The 18991-nt window shown below is 48.1% G+C and overlaps 8 protein-coding genes across 8 annotated transcripts; 3 read left to right on the top strand and 5 right to left on the bottom strand.

The window, feature by feature from the left end:
- Nucleotides 1-629: 629 nt before the first annotated feature.
- On the top strand, nucleotides 630-2858 carry rok1 (RNA-dependent ATPase ROK1; the record flags this gene model as incomplete). The annotated part of the gene is made up of 1 exon (XM_057089913.1): nucleotides 630-2858. The coding sequence occupies one exon, from the start codon at nucleotides 630-632 to the stop codon at nucleotides 2856-2858; it is 2229 nt and encodes a 742-aa protein (XP_056944654.1).
- A 156-nt stretch (nucleotides 2859-3014) lies between these two features.
- On the bottom strand, nucleotides 3015-3785 carry N7483_006475 (uncharacterized protein; the record flags this gene model as incomplete). The annotated part of the gene is made up of 2 exons (XM_057089912.1): nucleotides 3015-3506; nucleotides 3588-3785. The coding sequence occupies 2 exons, from the start codon at nucleotides 3783-3785 to the stop codon at nucleotides 3015-3017; spliced, it is 690 nt and encodes a 229-aa protein (XP_056944653.1).
- A 515-nt stretch (nucleotides 3786-4300) lies between these two features.
- N7483_006474 (S-adenosylmethionine-dependent methyltransferase) lies at nucleotides 4301-5473 on the bottom strand (the record flags this gene model as incomplete). Its single annotated transcript, XM_057089911.1, has 3 exons — nucleotides 4301-5055; nucleotides 5115-5372; nucleotides 5440-5473. The coding sequence occupies 3 exons, from the start codon at nucleotides 5471-5473 to the stop codon at nucleotides 4301-4303; spliced, it is 1047 nt and encodes a 348-aa protein (XP_056944652.1).
- Nucleotides 5474-5966: 493 nt separating this feature from the next.
- N7483_006473 (ESCRT-I subunit protein VPS28) lies at nucleotides 5967-6820 on the bottom strand (the record flags this gene model as incomplete). The annotated part of the gene is made up of 3 exons (XM_057089910.1): nucleotides 5967-6374; nucleotides 6438-6674; nucleotides 6728-6820. The coding sequence occupies 3 exons, from the start codon at nucleotides 6818-6820 to the stop codon at nucleotides 5967-5969; spliced, it is 738 nt and encodes a 245-aa protein (XP_056944651.1).
- A 211-nt stretch (nucleotides 6821-7031) lies between these two features.
- Nucleotides 7032-9338, top strand: N7483_006472 (mRNA-binding ribosome synthesis protein NOC2; the record flags this gene model as incomplete). The annotated part of the gene is made up of 1 exon (XM_057089909.1): nucleotides 7032-9338. The coding sequence occupies one exon, from the start codon at nucleotides 7032-7034 to the stop codon at nucleotides 9336-9338; it is 2307 nt and encodes a 768-aa protein (XP_056944650.1).
- Nucleotides 9339-9613: 275 nt separating this feature from the next.
- N7483_006471 (uncharacterized protein) lies at nucleotides 9614-12007 on the bottom strand (the record flags this gene model as incomplete). Its single annotated transcript, XM_057089908.1, has 7 exons — nucleotides 9614-10175; nucleotides 10224-10258; nucleotides 10317-10327; nucleotides 10383-10451; nucleotides 10508-10842; nucleotides 10900-11920; nucleotides 11983-12007. 7 exons carry the CDS (start codon nucleotides 12005-12007, stop codon nucleotides 9614-9616), a joined length of 2058 nt encoding a protein of 685 aa, XP_056944649.1.
- A 603-nt stretch (nucleotides 12008-12610) lies between these two features.
- N7483_006470 (ABC-F family ATP-binding cassette domain-containing protein) lies at nucleotides 12611-15155 on the bottom strand (the record flags this gene model as incomplete). Its single annotated transcript, XM_057089907.1, has 7 exons — nucleotides 12611-12976; nucleotides 13046-14140; nucleotides 14190-14289; nucleotides 14345-14537; nucleotides 14587-14775; nucleotides 14835-15027; nucleotides 15078-15155. The coding sequence occupies 7 exons, from the start codon at nucleotides 15153-15155 to the stop codon at nucleotides 12611-12613; spliced, it is 2214 nt and encodes a 737-aa protein (XP_056944648.1).
- A 1419-nt stretch (nucleotides 15156-16574) lies between these two features.
- Nucleotides 16575-18201, top strand: N7483_006469 (uncharacterized protein; the record flags this gene model as incomplete). The annotated part of the gene is made up of 2 exons (XM_057089906.1): nucleotides 16575-17410; nucleotides 17529-18201. The coding sequence occupies 2 exons, from the start codon at nucleotides 16575-16577 to the stop codon at nucleotides 18199-18201; spliced, it is 1509 nt and encodes a 502-aa protein (XP_056944647.1).
- Nucleotides 18202-18991: the final 790 nt, after the last annotated feature.

The raw sequence follows: 18991 nt of genomic DNA, 5'->3' as shown, positions 1-18991 counted from the left end.
AAACTGCCGTCTGAGATAGATTCATTTGTTTAAGAATTCATTTGCCGGGTTTCAGGCATTCTGGCTATATACTTGGCACTAGTAGCTCCGATGTACACATGTGCAGAGTACTAATTCTAAACTCCCACATAATGATACTGGCGTGGTTAGGCAGTTTTGCCAAATATTGATCTATGCCATCTATGGTAGATGACCGGCGATTGTGGTGCAAAAGGCGTCCATTTAGTATTAACAACACTCAAAGTTCAAGTTTTTAAACTTGACTCAGGCGACGCGGCGCTAACCTTCCAAGGTTGGAAGGCTTGTAGTTGTAGTTGATACTACTTGCCCTCCAGGGCTGTTTCTAGCTATGTGATTTCCAACTTGAACCTGATATCACAATGACTATCCTTGAGTCGATACTCTTGCTTCTGGTGCTGTGGATTATTCAACTTTTGTATACAGAGTCCATTTCACTGCCGATCTTGGTATTCTATATGCTGGGCTATGACTACTTACATCTAGTCCGCCGTGTTTGGATGCCGCACCGTTGATTGGGCCGGAACCTCTGTGTGGGTCAATCTTTTTTTCTCTTACAAAATATCCCAAGTCCAGCGATTCGAGATCTTCAAACCGACCACTTCTCAAGCATGGATGCTTTCAGGTTACTGACTCGGTCGACAAAGTTCAGCAAGTCGGCTGCTGCACCGGCAGAGTCCTCCCGACTGCCTTCAACTGGGAAAGCAGCGAACCCGCAGCTCTTCCGTACCGCAGAAGGTGAAAAGCTCGAGTCCGCACAAAATGGAAAGAAGAGGAAGCGCGCAGCTCGCGCAGTCGATGAGAAGACCGAAGAGGATACTGCGGATCTGGATTTCTTCCACTCCAACAAGCGCTCAGCAGCACCTGCGACCGAGACAACAGGACACACCAAGGGCGACCGGGGCCAACCGATAGCTCAAGACGAGTCCGATGAGGAAGATGCCATGGATGAAGTGCAGCGTCGCACTATTCTGAACTCGCACAAAATCAAAGTGACCGATCTTCGCGATTTGGACGAAATCCAACTCCAACCTACGCCTGCCCCCGAGGACTCGAAGAAGAAAAAGAAGAAGTCTAAGAAGGAAGTGCCGGAGCCGGAGCCACAACCTCTCAGCAAGAAAGAGCAGAAGCGCGCTCGAAGGATGTATCCTCAGCCACTGGTTTCTTTTAAGGAACTTCGCTCAAGATATAAGATCTCGAGCCGTTTGGCGGAGAACATTGCTGAGCAAGGGTTTACGGTACCTACGGAGGTGCAGCTGGGCAGTCTTCCTCTGCTGCTGGGCGATTCTTCGGTGTCTACTGCAGGCCAGGTGTCAGAGCCGGATCTGTTGGTTGTAGCACCGACTGGTAGCGGTAAGACGCTTTCTTTTATGATTCCTGTGATCAATAAGATTGTTCGACACCACCACTCCTCGCAATCGGACGAGCATGGTATTCTGTCGCTCGTTGTGGCTCCTACCAAAGAACTTGCCAGTCAAATTGTCAATGAGGGACGGAAGTTGGTTGCAGGCACTGGCGTGAAAATTACCTTGATGAGAAAGGGCATGCGAGTTGTTGAGCAAGAGGATGAGGGAGAATCCAACGCCCTTGACGAGGACAGTGAGGAGTCTGGGTCAGAAGCCGAGAATGAAGAGGAGGATAAACCCAAGAAACAGCGCAACAACGCCCCTGTCACCAAGAGCGACATCTTGGTCACTACGCCCTTGATGTTAGTGAACTCCTTGTCCGCGAATCAAACAACAAGCATCGCCCGTCTCCCCTTGGTGCGAAGCCTGGTGCTAGATGAGGCAGATGTACTCTTGGATCCTTTATTCCGTGAACAGACACTGGATATTTGGCGTTCATGTGTACACCCAGACCTGCGCGTTAGCTTGTGGTCTGCTACCATGGGCTCTAATGTTGAGGACCTCACTCAGTCGACAATTAAAGAGCGCTTAGAGAGCATTGGTCACCCCTCGACCACATCTCATCCTCTTGTGCGTCTTGTTGTTGGATTGAAAGATTCAGCTGTCCCCAATATCGATCACCGACTAGTCTACGCAGCAACTGAGCAGGGTAAATTGCTTGGACTCCGACAACTTCTTCGCCCTGCAGCAGCCTCAGCTTCGGATGTCCGCCTCCGTCCCCCATTCCTCATCTTCACTCAAACCATCCCCCGTGCGATTGCCCTGCATTCCGAATTGAAATATGATATTCCAGCTGAGGCTGGCGGTTCTTCACGCATTGCCGTGCTACACTCAGATCTCTCGGATAGCCAACGATCCGATATTATGCGTGATTTCCGCAAGGGAGAGATCTGGATTCTCGTCACTACCGATCTGCTCGCGCGTGGTGTTGACTTCCGTGGTATCAACGGTGTTGTCAACTACGATATCCCCAACTCTGCCGCTGTCTACGTTCATCGCGTCGGTCGAACTGGTCGTGCTGGTCGCGAGGGTGGTATTGCGGTGACTTATTATACCAAGGAGGATATTCCTTACGTTAAGAGCATTGCCAACGTCATCGATGTCAGTGAAAAACTTCGTGGTGCTGAGGGTGAAAAGTCGATTCAGAAGTGGCTTCTGGATTCTTTGCCAGATCTCAGCAAGAAGGATAAGCAAGAGCTTAAAAAGCATGGTGTTAAAGCACGCCAGATGTCCAAGCAAGTTGGTGGCAAGGACAAGAATGCTGGTCAAGATGGCAAGTCTTCTCGTGAGACAAGAATCAGTACTAAGAGTGGCTTTGAGCGACGGATGGAGAACCGCAAGAGAGGTGCTATTGAGGCCAGTCGCAACAGAAAAGCGACAGCCAACACTGATGGAAATGAGAGCGCAGGAAGCTGGGATGGTCTGGAGGATTAAGCTGCCATTTTCATTCGGTACAGGGCTATCTATGAACTTGCCTGGGCAGTTTGAACTATGTGTATATTAAGTAACCAAAATAATCATCAACGCATTCAGTCATGACCATGAATATTTCTTTCTTCATCATCCATTCTGCCTATCGCTCCCAGAACTTTACCCTTGGCTTTGCTGCTGCTGCTGCGGTTGGGATTTTTGTTGTTGAGTTGGAGCAGAGGGTTCCTCCGCAATTCGTCTGACCAAGTTGACAGGCACGAAAGCATTATCCAACATGCCCTGCTCCTCCAAAACATACGATAATTCGTCCCCATCTCGGTCGAAATAGAGCGCCCACTCGCCTTCCCCCTCCTCAACCGCGTAAAACGATGTGCTCTCCTCTAACATAATCACCTTCTCATCTTCTGTCCAGTTCCACGGTCCAACAGTGTGCTCCACACTCTGGGTTCGATTGCCATACTTCAACTCATGCGTATCTATATCCGCATAGATCCAATTCAAAAGTGGAGGGTTTGCTGATACATAGGTTGGTAGTCCGAGACCACGGTCTAGGTGCTTTGTTTCTTCGAGCTCGGGGTACTCTATGTAGAAGGCAAGGGAGGTAAATGAAGGCACAGATCGTTTGCGAGGGTCTGGATCGTCAAGGTAGACCTGCGCATATTATGACAAGTTAGATCGATATTCCGCATGTCGGACACTTGAAGTTCGTAGATGGCCTACCAATGTACTCACCTTGTCATTCCGAACCACTACTCTTCGCCCATTCACATCTCGATCGTCGTCCGTATCTCCATCGCAGACTGCGTCGATATGAAATTTCACCATTCGTCGCGCGTCTTCCTTGCGTTGGTTCGACTTGCGCTGTTCGCTGACTCCGAATGCCACGCCCGTCACTGTCGGGATCGATGAGAGGGCTAATAGTCCAATCATTTTGGGTGATTTCCAACAGTTCAGGATCTGTCGTATATCTTGTTGGATTTGATTCCTCTTCTATTGCTGGGAGGTTTCGTCGCCGATTGGGTCGTCTTGGTGGCTTTTATGACGATTCGAGACTCATTGGGCCTGGGGGATTCTGCATCTCACCAAACTGGTATATTGTTTGAGTATATGACTGATGCCAGTGCATAGAGACACGATTTTTCTTTTTTGAAGCTTTGATATGTGTAGGAAACAAGAAAGATCTCGATGTTTCATAGATTTGATGCGACACCGACGTCATTGGCCCCACGTGATGGTCGCGTGGGCATTCGCTCTTTCCTGGTGCAACACAAGACTCAACTTCCTTCAATTATCTCAATTATTATAATCGGAATCGCTTTCTTCTAGATGGATTTATATTCTTCGTATATATCTAAACCTCTAGCAGGTCTATCGTGTATCGTCTATTCGTTATATCGTGCATCACTACCACTACCTGAAACCCCGGTCGCAGGTCAACTTACTGGTCATACCTTCTCGCTCCATCCCCAGATAGACCACCAACACTTCACGGCCAACACATCCCCATCCGCACCCTCCCAGTCATCGTACCCGGTCTCTTCGCCCTCTTCAACGATCGCCAGTCCCAGGTCGGTCATCCGCTGACGGAACTCTTGGACCTGTGGCAGATACGCATCACGCAGTGGCATCTCTGCCACAACCCGGGCGTCGAGACCACGACTGAGCCAAGTTCCAACGGTCTGGACAAGCCATGCTGGGTGCTTGGGCGAATACAACGGGTCCGCGGCGAGAATAACATCGAATCGCTCTTCCGCTGTCGGTTGCGGCTCCGGAACTACAGACCAATCCAATACACCTGTGGTCACCTTTGCCTCCGTGTTATTCAAAAGCTCACAGTTCAGAGCCCTGTTGTGCTCCAGATTTGGCACGATCTCCGGAAGATCGGTCAGATGGATTGTGGCAGACTTGCCGTGCAGAGCCGCGAATGCGAGGCCCACAAGACCTGTTCCGGAGCCGAGCTCAAGGGCCCGAAGCTTGTTCTGTGAGTCTGCATGTACGATCGAGGGATCGGTAGGGCCCGAGGGAACGAGGCTCGGGGGTGACTCGAGGAGGCTATGCAATCGACGGGAAAGCAGATAAGATGATACCCAAGTCTTCATGCCCAAATTATCCGACGTGAGGGATGGCTCGTGCAAAGTGAGCGTGAGGTCCTCACCGCAGAAGGTGGGAACACTGAATACTCGCGACATGGCCGGCATGGCTACACGGAACTAGATGTCAGCAACAGATACGCACTAACTAGGAACAAAAACGACATACCAGTTCGGCCAGATCGCTCGCTCAGACGAGCAGCAGCGGCATCCCACACGGCCTCTCGCAGTTCATCGGTGTCCAGCCATGAAAGTGGGCTGGCAATGATCTGCGTGAGATAACGATTGACCCCTGCGGGGTGCACAGCAGGGCCCTTGACTGCCTCGGCGCTGACTCCAAAGGTACGTGGCTGCTGAGTTAACAGTGCCAGCGTCTTCATGAGCTCAGTCCCCGAGGGCTTCTCGTATATCTGGGGCAAATCGAGCACTAGCAGAGATGCTCTTATCAGTTCCACTTTCTTAGTGGCCCGAGAGGAGTGGATTGACGATCTTACCGTGGAGCGGCTCATCCTCTGTAGCACTAATCATGATTCAAGTTTTGGAGGTGTTAAACTCGCCCGCCTGGGAAAGAATCTCCAGGTTCTGGACTTCGAGGGCACTAGGGGGGCTTTTATCGGAGGGCGTCTCGCCGCCGAAGACCCGCCACATCAGAAAAAAGAAATTCCCAATCGGGAAAGGTTGGTTCAAGTTCCGCGGATCCATATTTTGCCCGATAATTAAGGCACTAATTAAATTATGGCGATTTCGACTAATTCACAGGGTTGTATAACGGTCTAGCCTTTCGCGGTGGCTAATAGTAAGCCCTGGAGGTCAATCGAGAATCAATTTCATCTCAATTATACAATGGTCCCTAAATTACCATATGGAAGAGACCATATTATACTTTCAAGTATTCACGCAGGTGCCTACCACTGCGCATTATCAATGCAAAGAAGAGCTATACATCCCGGACCATATAGTAAATGCCCAAGTGGTATCAATCGTCAGTCATATAAAATCCACAACGCCAAGCCCAATGCAACTAGTTCAGTGTCGCCTTGAAACCCTGATATGCTTGCTCGATATCAAAAGCTAACTCTCGCGCCTGATCTTCACTCAGCTCCTCGGTCGCTCTCATCTGATTGAGCGCAATCAGCCACTGAATAATCTTTCCCCGGTTCTCAAAATCTCCATCTGTCACTTTATTGACCGATTGAATCACTTCTGAGAGAAGGGGATGAAGCGCGTCTTTCGAGACCATATTCAGCTTCAAGGCATCCAAGAATGTGATGAAGTTCTCCGTCGCTGCCAGGATAAGACTGCCTGATGCACCACCTACGCCTCCTGACCCTGCAGCTGTGTTATTGGATGTAGAGGTATTGTGCGAGGCCTGTTCGACAGTTGCGGGAAGACCGATTCGGAGTCGTTCGGTAGCGCGAGGACATTCTAACTGTTCATTCATAAGTGTCAGATAACATTCCTTGCTGAGTCTTCTCAGAATCAGGGAACTTACACCCCACGTCCGCTTGAATGTTTCCAAATCAACAAATTCATGCGCCACAGTCTCATCGCCCAAACTAGACTTGTACTGTTTCAATAACCGGGCGCATGTCTCGGTGTATTCTGATTCGGTGACGACGTCCTTAATGTAGGCCTTCTCCAGTCCATCGAGGGTAACGATTATGCTGTAAATCTCCGCGAGAGACTCGTATAAATCTCTCTCGCCTGAGCTTGAAACTAATTTCACCTCCTGCAACGTCGGTCAGTCCTCTTGAACCCCACGTTCCATACAATGGGCCATACTTCATCGAGATTGATTGTAGCCGACCGAGCTGGGTTTGGTGTATAGCTGTACGGGGTGGGCGCATAAGATAACGGGCGCTGCTGAGAATACATCGAAGAAAAAAGCCCAAGGCGAAATAAGAAGAATTGAATCTTGTACTCAGTAGATCTATGATCGCAATTGACGATGGGGAAGCTCTGTCCTTATCGGCAGCCAAAAGGCGGTGGGGAAGGCGGTGCCAGTATTCTCCCGAGCCAAATTTTTTTTTCTTCCAGCGTCGGATTTATCTGCTTCTAGCTAAGGACCGCGAATAAATTGCCCACTATGGCCGGAGCAAAGAAGTCGACTAAGAAGTTCGAGTCCAAGCACCTCAAGGATGTCCTTGAGCGTCGCAAGGCGACCGCCAAGATCAAGCAGCGCCACCACCTGAACGACAAGCGCAAAGAAAAGAACGCCAGTCGCCGCGCCGCCGAAGAGGAAGATAACGAGTCGGATCCCGAGGAAACCAAGAAGCAAGGTTTCGCTGATATGAATGTCGATGACTTCTTCGCTGGTGGTTTCGATATTACCGAGTCCACTGCTAGCGGTAAGAAGGCCAGCAAGAAGGATGTCACCCCCAAGATTGGCAAGCGCAAGCGTTCTGAAGATACCAAGAAGGAGGAGGAGGCCAGCGAAGATGATGATGACGCTAGCAATGCTGATGCATTCGATGAGCACAAGGATCAGCTTGAGGCATTGAAAGAGAAGGATCCCGAATTCTACAAGTACCTGAAGGAGAACGATTCAGAGCTTCTCGATTTCGGCGACCAAGGCGATCTCTCTGAGGTTGATGAATTGAGTGAAAGCGAGGCGGCTGAAGAGGAGGAGGGTCCCGCCAAGAAGAAGAAGAAGAAGTCTAAGAAGCAGGAGGAAGAAGAGGAGGAGGAAATCATCGACAACACATTGACTATTCCTATGGTCAAGAAGTGGCAGACTTTGATGGAGGAGCAACACTCAATTCGGGCTATGCGCCAGGCTGTTCTGGCTTTCCGTGCCGCAGCATCTGTCAACGACCCCAATGCCCCCGAACAAAAGTACACTATCTCCGACCCTAATGTCTACCACCAGGTGCTTGTGACTGCATTGAATGTCGTCCCCAAGACTCTGGCACACCACCTCCCTGTTAAGGAGACCGCAGGAGGCAAAGTCAAGGTCACTCTTGACTCCAAGAAGTTCAAGACCCTCACATCTCTGATTAAATCACACACTTCCTCAGTCCACCAACTCTTGCTCAACCTGTCGGACGCTTCCACTCTGAAATTGACCATTGAATCCATGGAGCCCATGCTTCCCTACCTTCTGCAGTTCCGCAAGGTTCTCAAGACACTCATCAAGATTGTTGTCGGCATCTGGGCCGATGTTTCCACCAATGATGCTACACGAATCACCGCATTCCTCTTGCTACGCCGTCTTACAACCATCGGCGATTCTGGTATCAAGGAGGCCGTTCTCAAGGCTACTTACGAGGGTGTAGTGAAGGGTAGTCGCAACACCACTATTCACACTCTTGCCGGTGTCAACTTGATGAAAAACTCGGCCGCCGAACTCTGGGGCATTGATCAGAACGTTTCATACACCACTGGCTTCAATTTCATCCGACAATTGGCAATGCACTTGCGTAGCAGCATTACCAACACCTCCAAGGAGTCCTATAAGACCATTTACAACTGGCAATACGTACACTCTCTCGACTTCTGGTCCCGTGTGCTCTCACAACACTGTGATGGACTTGTCGAGGCCCAAGTCGGCAAGCAGTCCGCCCTGCGTCCGCTGATCTACCCCGTCGTTCAGATCACTCTGGGTGCCATGCGTCTCATCCCCACTGCACAGTACTTCCCGCTGCGCTTCCAGCTGACTCGCGCTCTGCTCCGTCTCTCGCGCGCCACCGGCACTTACATCCCGCTCGCCTCTTCCCTGCTGGAGGTCCTTAACTCTGCTGAGATGCGCAAGCACCCCAAGTCCAGCACCCTCAAGCCCCTCGACTTCAACACCGCCATCCGTGCTCCCAAATCCTACCTTCGCTCCCGTATTTACCAAGATGGTGTCGGAGAGCAGGTCGCTGAGCTCCTGTCCGAGTTCTTTGTCCTGTGGTCTAAGCACATTGCTTTCCCCGAACTTTCGGTCCCCATCGTTGTCTCCCTTAAGCGCTGGCTGAAGCAGGTCTCTGTCCGTAATGGTGGCAACAAGAACGCGAAGATCAACCAGATGATTCTTTTACTTGTGCAGAAGATCGAGGCTAACGCCCGCTGGATTGAAGAGCGCCGTTTGAATGTTACTTATACCCCTCGCAACCGCACTGAGGTTGATACTTTCCTTAAGGATGTTGACTGGGAGACTACTCCTCTCGGTGCATTTGTTAAGACTCAGCGCAAACTGAGGGAAGAGCGTGCTGCTGTTCTTGAGGAGGGTCGTATTGAGGAGGAGAAGCGCCGGGCTGAAGCTAAGAAAGGTGATGAGGACGAGGCGATGAAGGACTTTGGCAGCGATGAGGGCAGTGACGATGAAGATGAAGAGGAGCTTGAGAGTGAGGATGAGATTGAGGAGGAGGAAGAAGATGAGGAGGAGGAGGAGGGAGAGTACGAGGAGGAGTGATCGTATCATCCCTCTCATATCATGTCTCTTGTGTATATCTCTTTTTATGTCGATCTACTAAACTCCCCGGATATTCCGCATCAAAAGAATCTGGCGTTTTCTCTTTTTTCATATTTTCTACATAACGAAATAAATTTTCTTCTGCAAACATTCGTGCAATACCATTATTTCATTCCTCATGCAATTCTATGTACTCCAAGATAATATTATCTTAGACACGGATCTATCGTCATTCAATGCTACGCTCAAATGCAAAAAGAATCAAGCAACCTCATCTAAACCTCTCCAACAGGCATACGACCCTGTCCCCAAGCCTGTGCTCTCTCCCTTCGAAACTGAGCATCTTCCTCTTCCGCCCAAGCCAAAGACTCAGTCGGCAGCATAATTGCTTTATCAATAGCAACCGGCAATCCGCGATGTCTTCCTCTCAATGCAACAGCAGCAAGAATCAACTTGCTAATAGGATGCCAGGCTCCACAAAACGAGTAGTTCTTCCCAGGGTATCCCACACTAACCCCAACACAACCATAAGCTGACACAACCTCAAAAATAATGTTAAAGGTGGAAAATGCGACAGGCTGCGCATTGAAGTGGTCTGATTCTGCGATTGCGATGAAAAGAACTGCGAGTGCGATCCACCAGAGGTCGTGGCTTAGTTGAGATCGCAGTTGCTGGTGAACGAAGTACCCGCGCGAGGTCTCCGAGGCGCTGGGTCGGCCCAAATGGTGTCGGATTAGGTCGACGAAGACGTTACTGCGGCTTGTGTTTGCGGGTGATTCAGAGGATTCGTCGTTGGCGTAAATGCCCAATGATCGTTCTTCGTACACGTTTGTGTTGCTAGTGGTTGTTAGGACACAATTTGTGACCGAATATTAGGTGACATACCGCATGGTTACCAGTACTGGGAACGCTGACACATACTGTGTTCTGTCAGTTTGTTTGACCTAAAGAAAGTTTTGATACTGTGCTCGATCTTACCATCATGAGAACTGCGCGATTGTTAGCTACGGTCCGGTTTGATATCAAGAAGTGGACAAAACTTACCATAGAGAACAAGGAGACCTTGTCGTAGATCAGAAATCGTGACCACGTAAAAACCACCAGAGCGAACAGCTAAGTCACTTGTTAAATCACATAGAACTTATTCATGAAGTATGGTTGATACGTACCAACTGCTTGGAACAAACCATCTAACACTCGATACTTGTCAGGAAGATCCTCTATTTCTTTGTTTCCAATAGACAGGATCTCAAAGCCAGCCCAGTCAATCGCGTTGAGCACGATGATTGTACCAAGAAGATACCAAGTATGGCGTGCCGGGAACAGATTCGTGTATACCCTTCTTGGATGATCTAGGATGAAATCAAGAGTAACTCGCCATGAACTCCATTCCGGACGATCTGGCAGCATAATTCGCATGACCCAAATAATAAATCTCAGGAAGCAAGGGTAGAGTGTGTTTCCAGCGAGAATAAGCATAGCCATAGTGAGAAGGGGGTACGCACTAATAGAATATTAGCAGATGTTGCATAGTTAAAAATAAAAAGGGATCTCCACTCACTTCAATTGCAAAGCAGTCACATTCGCGTCCAGGAGAGCCATTCCGCTGTTGACAAATGCCGATACGGCAAAGAAAGCACCTGTCCAGAATGGTGAAAGCCCATTCGAGCGGGCAATTTCTGGATGGTTAACCTGAATCCAGGTTCCGACGCCGATGGCTCCAAGAAGCAGGAATAAAATCAAGTACAGTGCTACGACGACCGAAAGAAATGAAACTGCCTTGTACTCGACGCCACCTAGCTTCTCTCGCTCGGCAGATGTTAAGCCATGGAATTGAGAGTTTCGAGAAACAAGTCCTTTTGAAGCGAAGTATTTCTGTGTGCCGCGGAGGATACCTCCGAACTTGGACTTGCCTGTTTCATCTGCGTACATGTGAACTGGCGCCGCATCCCGAGGGTGATTGTTCAGATCTGGACGAGCTCCAACACCGGCCATGGGAAATACTCGGTGGTGGTGATGCCGAGCTAGTGTATCGGCGACGGTAATTTGATCGTCATCCATATCCCATGCGATTTGACCTTGAGGAGATTGCTCCGCAGAGACCTCTTGTACATCCACAGTGGCATGTTGTCTCGGTTTGCAGTTTTGATCATCTAGTTCGTGTGCCGAAGACTCGCCACTCTCTGCATTCTGCATCTGCATATCCACAATTGAAGCCCGAGCACTTTTGCGCTCTTCCGATACTCCCCGGAATTTTTCCTCAAATGCTCGTTTGCGAACCATGAGCACTGCCAGGGAGACGGTTATCGCGGAGCCCAAAATAAGCAGAATGAACAAAACGACCTGTTGAAAGGTGTTGAGAGTTGATAAATCCACTGTATTCAGACCCGCGCCAGTCATGGCACTGACGCACAAGAAAATAGCATCGACATAGGCAACGCTCTTCCATGGAGTCGAAGTCAAATAGAAAATGATACTGCTAATTAAACAGGTCGCAATGAAATAGACATAGTGTAATGTCAAAAAATTAGCAGGCGGCGAAATGGCCATCAGAGCTCGGCCTATGGGTCCTTGCCATAGTACTGAAGGTTTGTTAGATATTAGGTACTATTAAAAGGGGGAAAAATCCCAGGGAAAAACTCACGGCTGAGCCTCGCACGGATTCTCATTTTAGCTGCAGGTTGACCAGGATTATCAGATAAGAAGAATCAATCACCAATTGGAAGAAAAGCCCCCGCCTCGTGGAGGATATGTCGGTGTGCAGACCGGTATAACGACACGCTACTAGTACTTCACATGCGCAGTCTGCTCAACCGTGAACGTTTTGGATGACAGAAAACTGACAATCCATTAATGTTCTTGAAGGCTTTCCTCTCAAAATATTTGAAAAGGAGAGTTCCAAGAACTTGAACCTCGCCCAGTATATCCGTGCAGAAAATAATGTGGGTTAATATAGTAAGAAATTTTCTGGCGATGAACGGCGCCCCACTTGGAGCCTTATTTTACGTATCAGACAAAATAGGGAGGGGAGATCAAGTATGAACCTTGGAACTTGACAGTGTTTCATATTTAGAAATAATATGAATAAAAAATGTATAAAAAAACACTAGTTTGTATAAGCTGAAGAAATTACTACTAGTGAAATCTTGGGGTAAAGGTCAGGGACACATTCCAGTGCTCTTGATTCCCCTTGCGTGGCGTAGGGCTGGGACCACTTTTCCCGGCATAACAAAGGGTCTCAAAGTACTAGTATGGAGTACATCCCGAGGTAATCATTGAGAAAGCATCTTGTGCACTCGCTTGACTAGACTCTGTTCAAATTGCTCCACCCCGTTAGGCTGCTCGTTGAATTTGCCCGCTTTGACCACAAACACGGCCCGGCGTCGAACGGTACTTTCTTCCACTTCCTCTTCAACCCCCTCAAAATCATCATCTAGCTTATGCTCTGTGTCGCGTTTTCCTTCTACCACCGCACGGATCAGGAACCGGTCGTGTGATACGAGAAGTATAGCCCCATTAAAGGATGAGAGTGCAGTGGCGAGCGCTGTGACCGTGTGGAAGTCCAAGTGGGTGGTGATCTCATCCAGAATAAGAAGCTGAGGCGCACTCCAGACAATTCTGGCTAGAGCAAGACGAACCTGATTCGGTGTCAGTGGATTATATTCCGTAACATTTTATGTGTCGTCAAATGGAATTGCTGCACTTACAAGCTGCCCGCCGGATAATTTACCCACTGGGACATCAGATGCGATACGGCCTTGTAGACCCATTGATGATAGAAGCCCTCGGACTTCCCCTTGATTAAGCGAGTCACCTGCTTCGGTCATTAACAGACCAAGTGCGGTGAGACCGGGTTCCCCTCGACCACGTTCTTGTAGTTCTTCCACGGAGTGTTGGCCATAGTAACCCAATTTCAACCGGGAATGGGTTGTCACTTTTCCTCTGGATGGCACAAGTTGGCCTGTCAGAATGCGAATGAGGGTAGTCTTTCCAGACCCGTTAAGACCCATAATACCAACTCGATCACCCATGTGAACAACCAAATTGATATCCTCGAGGATGACTTGATCACTCTTCTTATACCGGAATGAAATGCCTTCTAGTGAGACCAATGGCCCTGGGAATCGCAGCTCAGTAGCATCAGGCAAAGTCATAGTCGCGCCTTTTCCGTCGGTCGGTACCTCGATCTCAGCCCGACTGGACAGATGATAACCCACAAGATCTCTGTTGAGTTTGAATCGACCCCCATTCGCACTAACCTGCAGTCCCATCCTATCATCAACTTTCTTTTGCCGTGACTTTGCCTGTCGAAGTTTGTTGTCATCGTTGGTCTTCTTCCCTATCTTCATGTTCTCACGAATACTCGCTTCCATATGGGCGATCTGTCGCTCCTGTGCCTCCTTCATGCGACCCAGATACAATTTCTGTTCCTCGAAATCCTGCTCGTATGCCGCCAGATTCCCACGGAAGTAGTTGAATTTTTGGTCTTTTAGAATCACGATCTCCTCACAGGCGGCGTTGACGAAATCCCGATCGTGCGAGACGAGAAGAATTGTGGTGGGGGAAGTATCACGTAATTGCTGGAGGTAGTTCTCTAGCCAGACTACTCCCAGTAAATCGAGGAAATTGGTCGGTTCATCAAGAATCATGATGTCGGGTTTTTGGACTAGAACAGCAGCAAGCATGCATCGCATCCGCCATCCTCCTGATAGAGTTGAGACCTGTTTTCCCAGTGTATCTTCTTTGAAACCCAGTCCAAGAAGAATTCGGCGCGCTTCTTTCTCCATGTCCGCGAGATTTGACTAATCGTCTATTAGTTTTGTGGTCAAGAGTAGATGAGGATATACTGACGTCTTCGAGTTGAGCTTGCAAATTCTGAAGCATCTCAACGGCATCTTGTGTATCCGCTTGGACTGCCTCAGCATCGATAGCATCAGATCCCTGCGAAAGCCTAACTGAAAGTTAGTCGCCTTGATCAACCTAGTAAGCCAATTGAATCATCCTACAGTTCTTCTGTCGATTCGAGCTTCGCCTCGGCAGCCTTCAAATCTTTTCGCGCTTGCATCCCTCTTGCTCCACTCTTCAAGTTGGCATTCTTCTGCGCAAGGAACAGTTTCTTCCCTGCTTTCTCGTGTCGTATTTTACGGATAGCTCGTACCGGGTCCAGTGTATCCTCCGTTTCGAAGCTTTTAGATAGGACTAAACTGAAGTTAGTTATAGTCAAGAACGACTTTGGAAAGATTCGTACCATCTGCTAGGCGAACAGCTTCATTTCTGGTTTCGTCGCTGCTAAGCACTGATTCTAAAACAGTCTTCTCAAGTTTCAGACCGTATGTGCTCCCCGATTCATCTTGATCGTCTGTTTGTTGTAGAATTGCAATGCGAGTTGGGTGAGGGATACCAGGGATGAGCTTCTCGGCCATCGCCCTCAGAAGGGCTACATGATATGTTAATGATTTTCTCTCTTTCATACAAATCCAATTTGTTGCTGCTCACTTGATTTCCCTGTCCCATTGCGCCCTATCAATCCATAGTGAGTACCTCCCTTGAGTCGGAGATGACCATCAGAGATGAGTTCCCGGCCAGATGCCTTTGCCTTTCCCTTTCCCTTGGCTTTCAGCTTGGAGCCATCATCAATTGCATCCGGAGATGCTGATGTCACAGTTATAGAAAGTCCCTCCACATCTATCTTTTCTCGTTGTGAATAACCATACCAAATTTGTGCTTAGCTCAACTAACCTCGGGAGAAGGATTGTCATCTAGAAGATGAAACCGCGTTTGTTTGCAAGTAGCAATAATTGTTGGCGCGCATAACATAGTAGTTTTCAGGTTTTAATTTAAGGTCCATATGCCTTGATCTGGTTTAGATGCTCGAATGTGCGGAAGGTTCATATAAGGGATGCCTCGGTTATGCATAAATCGTAACCTTGGGATTATTCAAGGTTGCCACTTATGATTCACATTGCACCTCGTGTTTGGAGTCATCTCCCAAGCCCTGAAATTCTCAACTCCTTGCTCTGGTTTCGTGTGGAATCTTCAGAATGTTGGAGTCGGGGTCCCAATATGGTTTAGTCGGATGTCGATGGCCGTGCGTGGTATAGAATAATGCGGGTGGTACCGCCGCCACTGTGCGAATGTTTGGTTGATGGAATTATTCACCAAAATCATTCATTCGTATGACTCACAAATGCTCTGACGGGAGTGAATGATCTAATAATTGTCTCCTGACTAAATATCAGAGATCAAGATAAAGTTGAGCTTGAACTTGAAGGTTGGAAGGTAGGTAGCTGGAGGTGGTATACAGTCTGTGATGCCGGCATTAATCTATGCACATTAGTATTTGCCAGGTAAACCTGGATTTGTGTATTATGGAGTCGAGTAAAACATGAAGTCTTTGATTTAGAATAAGAACTGACACTCAAAGGCTTAAATGTCATATTCTGGCCCTGGCATGTCTTCTTGATCGAGAAAAAAGAAAAAGGAAGTCGGCTAAGAAGTGATATTACCTACCATTATTTCGTAGACAAATGAACATTGACAATCTCCTCCCATCATAAGACGTAAAATGGCCACTCCCTGCACCAATCATCCGAATTGGTGTAGTGGCTAACATCGTCGTCTCTCACACGACAGCCGGGGGTTCGATTCCCCCATTCGGAGTTTCTTTTTTGCTTTTCATTTTTTGCTCTGGTCTATGAACCCATTTCTTTCCTCTTCTTTTTTTTTTGTCGCTGTTGTCGTCATGTTTTCTCGTACATTTTAACTTCATGCTATCCATGGATTTAGCTCAATTGATTTGCTCTTACTGCACGTGGCAAGTGTTTGCCGAACTTGAAGTTATTCGGCCCGAACTATATATCACGGCCCGCGTACTGTTTTGGATTAAACAGAATTTGAGTTCCCGATTCATCTCAATTCTTTAGTCTATCTTCTAAGGTTAGCTTTTCATATCACCAATACCTCAATTCTGCTAGACGGATAAACATTAAATGTCCGAGTCCACGTATCTATCCCCACTTGATGCGAGAGAAAAACTATATCGGTTGCGCCTACCAAACACAGACGACGATCGTTTAGATTAGATCAAAATGCTCATCACGCCATTTAAGACTAGCGGAAGTCGCCGTCTTCCATCATCAGCGAGATGTCGTGATAGAGTACATGGGTAATGATGTAAGGGGAACTTTGCAAACATTTTAATATAAAATATTCTTCAATTTTGGAGTACAAGTCCAAATGGCCTCTGTATCCGATATTTACTATCAACTTCAACAACCCGGGACTCAAGTCACAATGACTGCGCCTCGAACACGCGGGCGCCTTTCAAGCCTGGCATCACTTCTATTCGCCAGTTATGCAACTGCAAATCTAGCCTACAAGTCCCGACCCGATCTCGCACCCCCAGTCCTGAACATCACCATCCCCGCCACAAACGACACAGCCGAAGGACTCATCTTCTACACGCCAGAAAGTACCTACGCCGATGATACAGGCAACGGCCCAGCACAAAGTGGTCCATACATCTTCACCGAGAAAGGCGACCTCGTCTGGTCGGGATTCGGCTTTGTCGGTCCTCGGAGTGAAAATTTCCAGGTTCATACATACCGCGGTGAACAAGTGCTGAGTATCTTCGAAGGCTCGCATAATTCACCCATGGGACATGGCCATGGCCATACTTCTATTTTCGATAATCGGTATCGACTCCTCGATGAGATTAAAGGTGGTGGGCACACTCTAGCGGATCAACATGAATTTTTATTCTTCGATAATCATTCTGCTGTGTTTACGGTCTTTAATCCTGAGATTGCGGATCTATCGCCCTATGGCGCGACGGAGGAATCTCAGTCTTGGATTTTGAATAATAAGATTCAGAAAGTTGATACGGATTCGAATCGTATGCTTTGGGAATGGAGTGCTTTGGATCATGTTGATCCTGCTGGAACTAATATCACCTTGCAAAGCGGTAATGCTGGACTAGGTGTGAACTCTAGTCAGGCATGGCATTACTTTTATATGAATGCGTTTGATGTGGATGCAGACACGAATACGTATCTGATTTCTGCGCGGAGTATGTGTGCTATTTTCAAGATGGACGGGGATTCAGGAAAGATTCTTTGGCAGCTTGGTGGGAAGAATTCGAAACTTCTCGCTTGGTGATGGGGTTGGTTTTTGTTGGCAACATGATACTAGGATGCATGCGAAGTATCTGAATTATGAAACGAAGGGATCTAAGGAGATCATTTCTTTCTTTGATAACTCTGCCCATGAGAATTTGGCTGGTGGGCCTGTTCTTCAGACGAGAGCTTATAGTGCTGGCAAGGTGGTTGAGTTGGATACGGAGAATTGGAATGCGAGATTGATTGCCGAGTTTCGTGCTCCTGGAGATCTCTCTGTTCGGTCCCAGGGTAATTTGCAGCTGCTGTCTAATGGGAATGCGTTTATCAATTGGGGGTATGACGGTGCTATGTCGGAGCACAAACCTGATGGGACGACGATCTGGTTTTCCCGGCTGGATTCTGGGAAGTTGGGACCTGGGTCTGAGAATTACCGCGCCTTCAAGTTTGAATGGCATGCCTTGCCGTATGAGGAACCTGCGCTGGTTGCTTTCAAGGAGTCCAATGGAACTTCTGTCTACGTGAGTTGGAATGGAGATACAGAGACGAGAGTATGGAAGTTCTTTGGGGTCCAAAATGGACAGAGAGAATTGCTGGGCCAGGTATCAAGAGGGGGATTCGAGACTAGCTGGCAAACTAGCAAGAAACCCGTGGAGGTGGTCGCAGAGGCATACGATGCACATGGCCACCGGCTCGTCTCTTCACAAGTCAAGACGCGTGAGTATAAACCGCGCCTTTTTTACGCATAACTACCATGTACATTAAACTAGCAACGATCAAATCCATTTCCCGTTTACTATTAATTATTAAATCCACAAATTGATTTACGATAGAAAACAGGATGAAATACTCCGTGCATTTACTCTGCACATTGCACATGTGATAGTCTGTTCTTGCACGGATGCTAAAATGATCGTCGTGTCGTGTGAACTGCTGCAAGTGATTCAGATCAGCGCTGCCAATTTTTGTTCAAGCAATATTTCCTCCCATCCTCGGCCTATTCTTCCGTGTTTGTGTACTACTGGCAGATCACACTCCCCGTGCTCTTCACTCCGAGTCCCCACGTGGATAATATTAACCCCCGAGGCTATGGTAGACTAGATATTCGCAGGAGAATTCTAGAAAAATGTGAGCCGTGTTCCTTAAAAAAGTCTATATAGAGTAGATCGGTCGAGAGCTAGTGAACGATAGGAAGCCTGGTGTCCACTCTTAATAGAGCCACATGGAGCATGGAATTTTTTTTTTTTTCACTGGGAATGATCTAGACGTCGGATATTCGATCGATATCTGAAGAAACAGTGAACCGGTTCCTAAGAACGGATGTAGTACCTTGGATCTAGGCACAATGCAAATTAAAAATTTTCGTCATACCAAACCAAGCATGCATCGAGGCCCCCTTCGATTCAAAAGTGGATTTTGTCAGGGTCTGTAGGGTAGGAAATCTAGAAAAGCCCGTCGATCAGCTAGCGGGGGCGTTAGGAGTCGTCGTCAGACGACCAAAGATCGGAGGTACAGGGTCAACTCCATGGTGTAAGGCGT

This window comes from Penicillium malachiteum (genome assembly GCF_028827825.1).
Source record: "Penicillium malachiteum strain IBT 17515 chromosome Unknown utg000003l:1.0-4950554.0:1.0-4952489.0, whole genome shotgun sequence".
Lineage (NCBI taxonomy): Eukaryota > Fungi > Ascomycota > Eurotiomycetes > Eurotiales > Aspergillaceae > Penicillium > Penicillium malachiteum.
The sequence above is the reverse complement of the archived record's forward strand: the minus strand, read 5'-3'. Positions and strand labels throughout refer to the sequence as shown.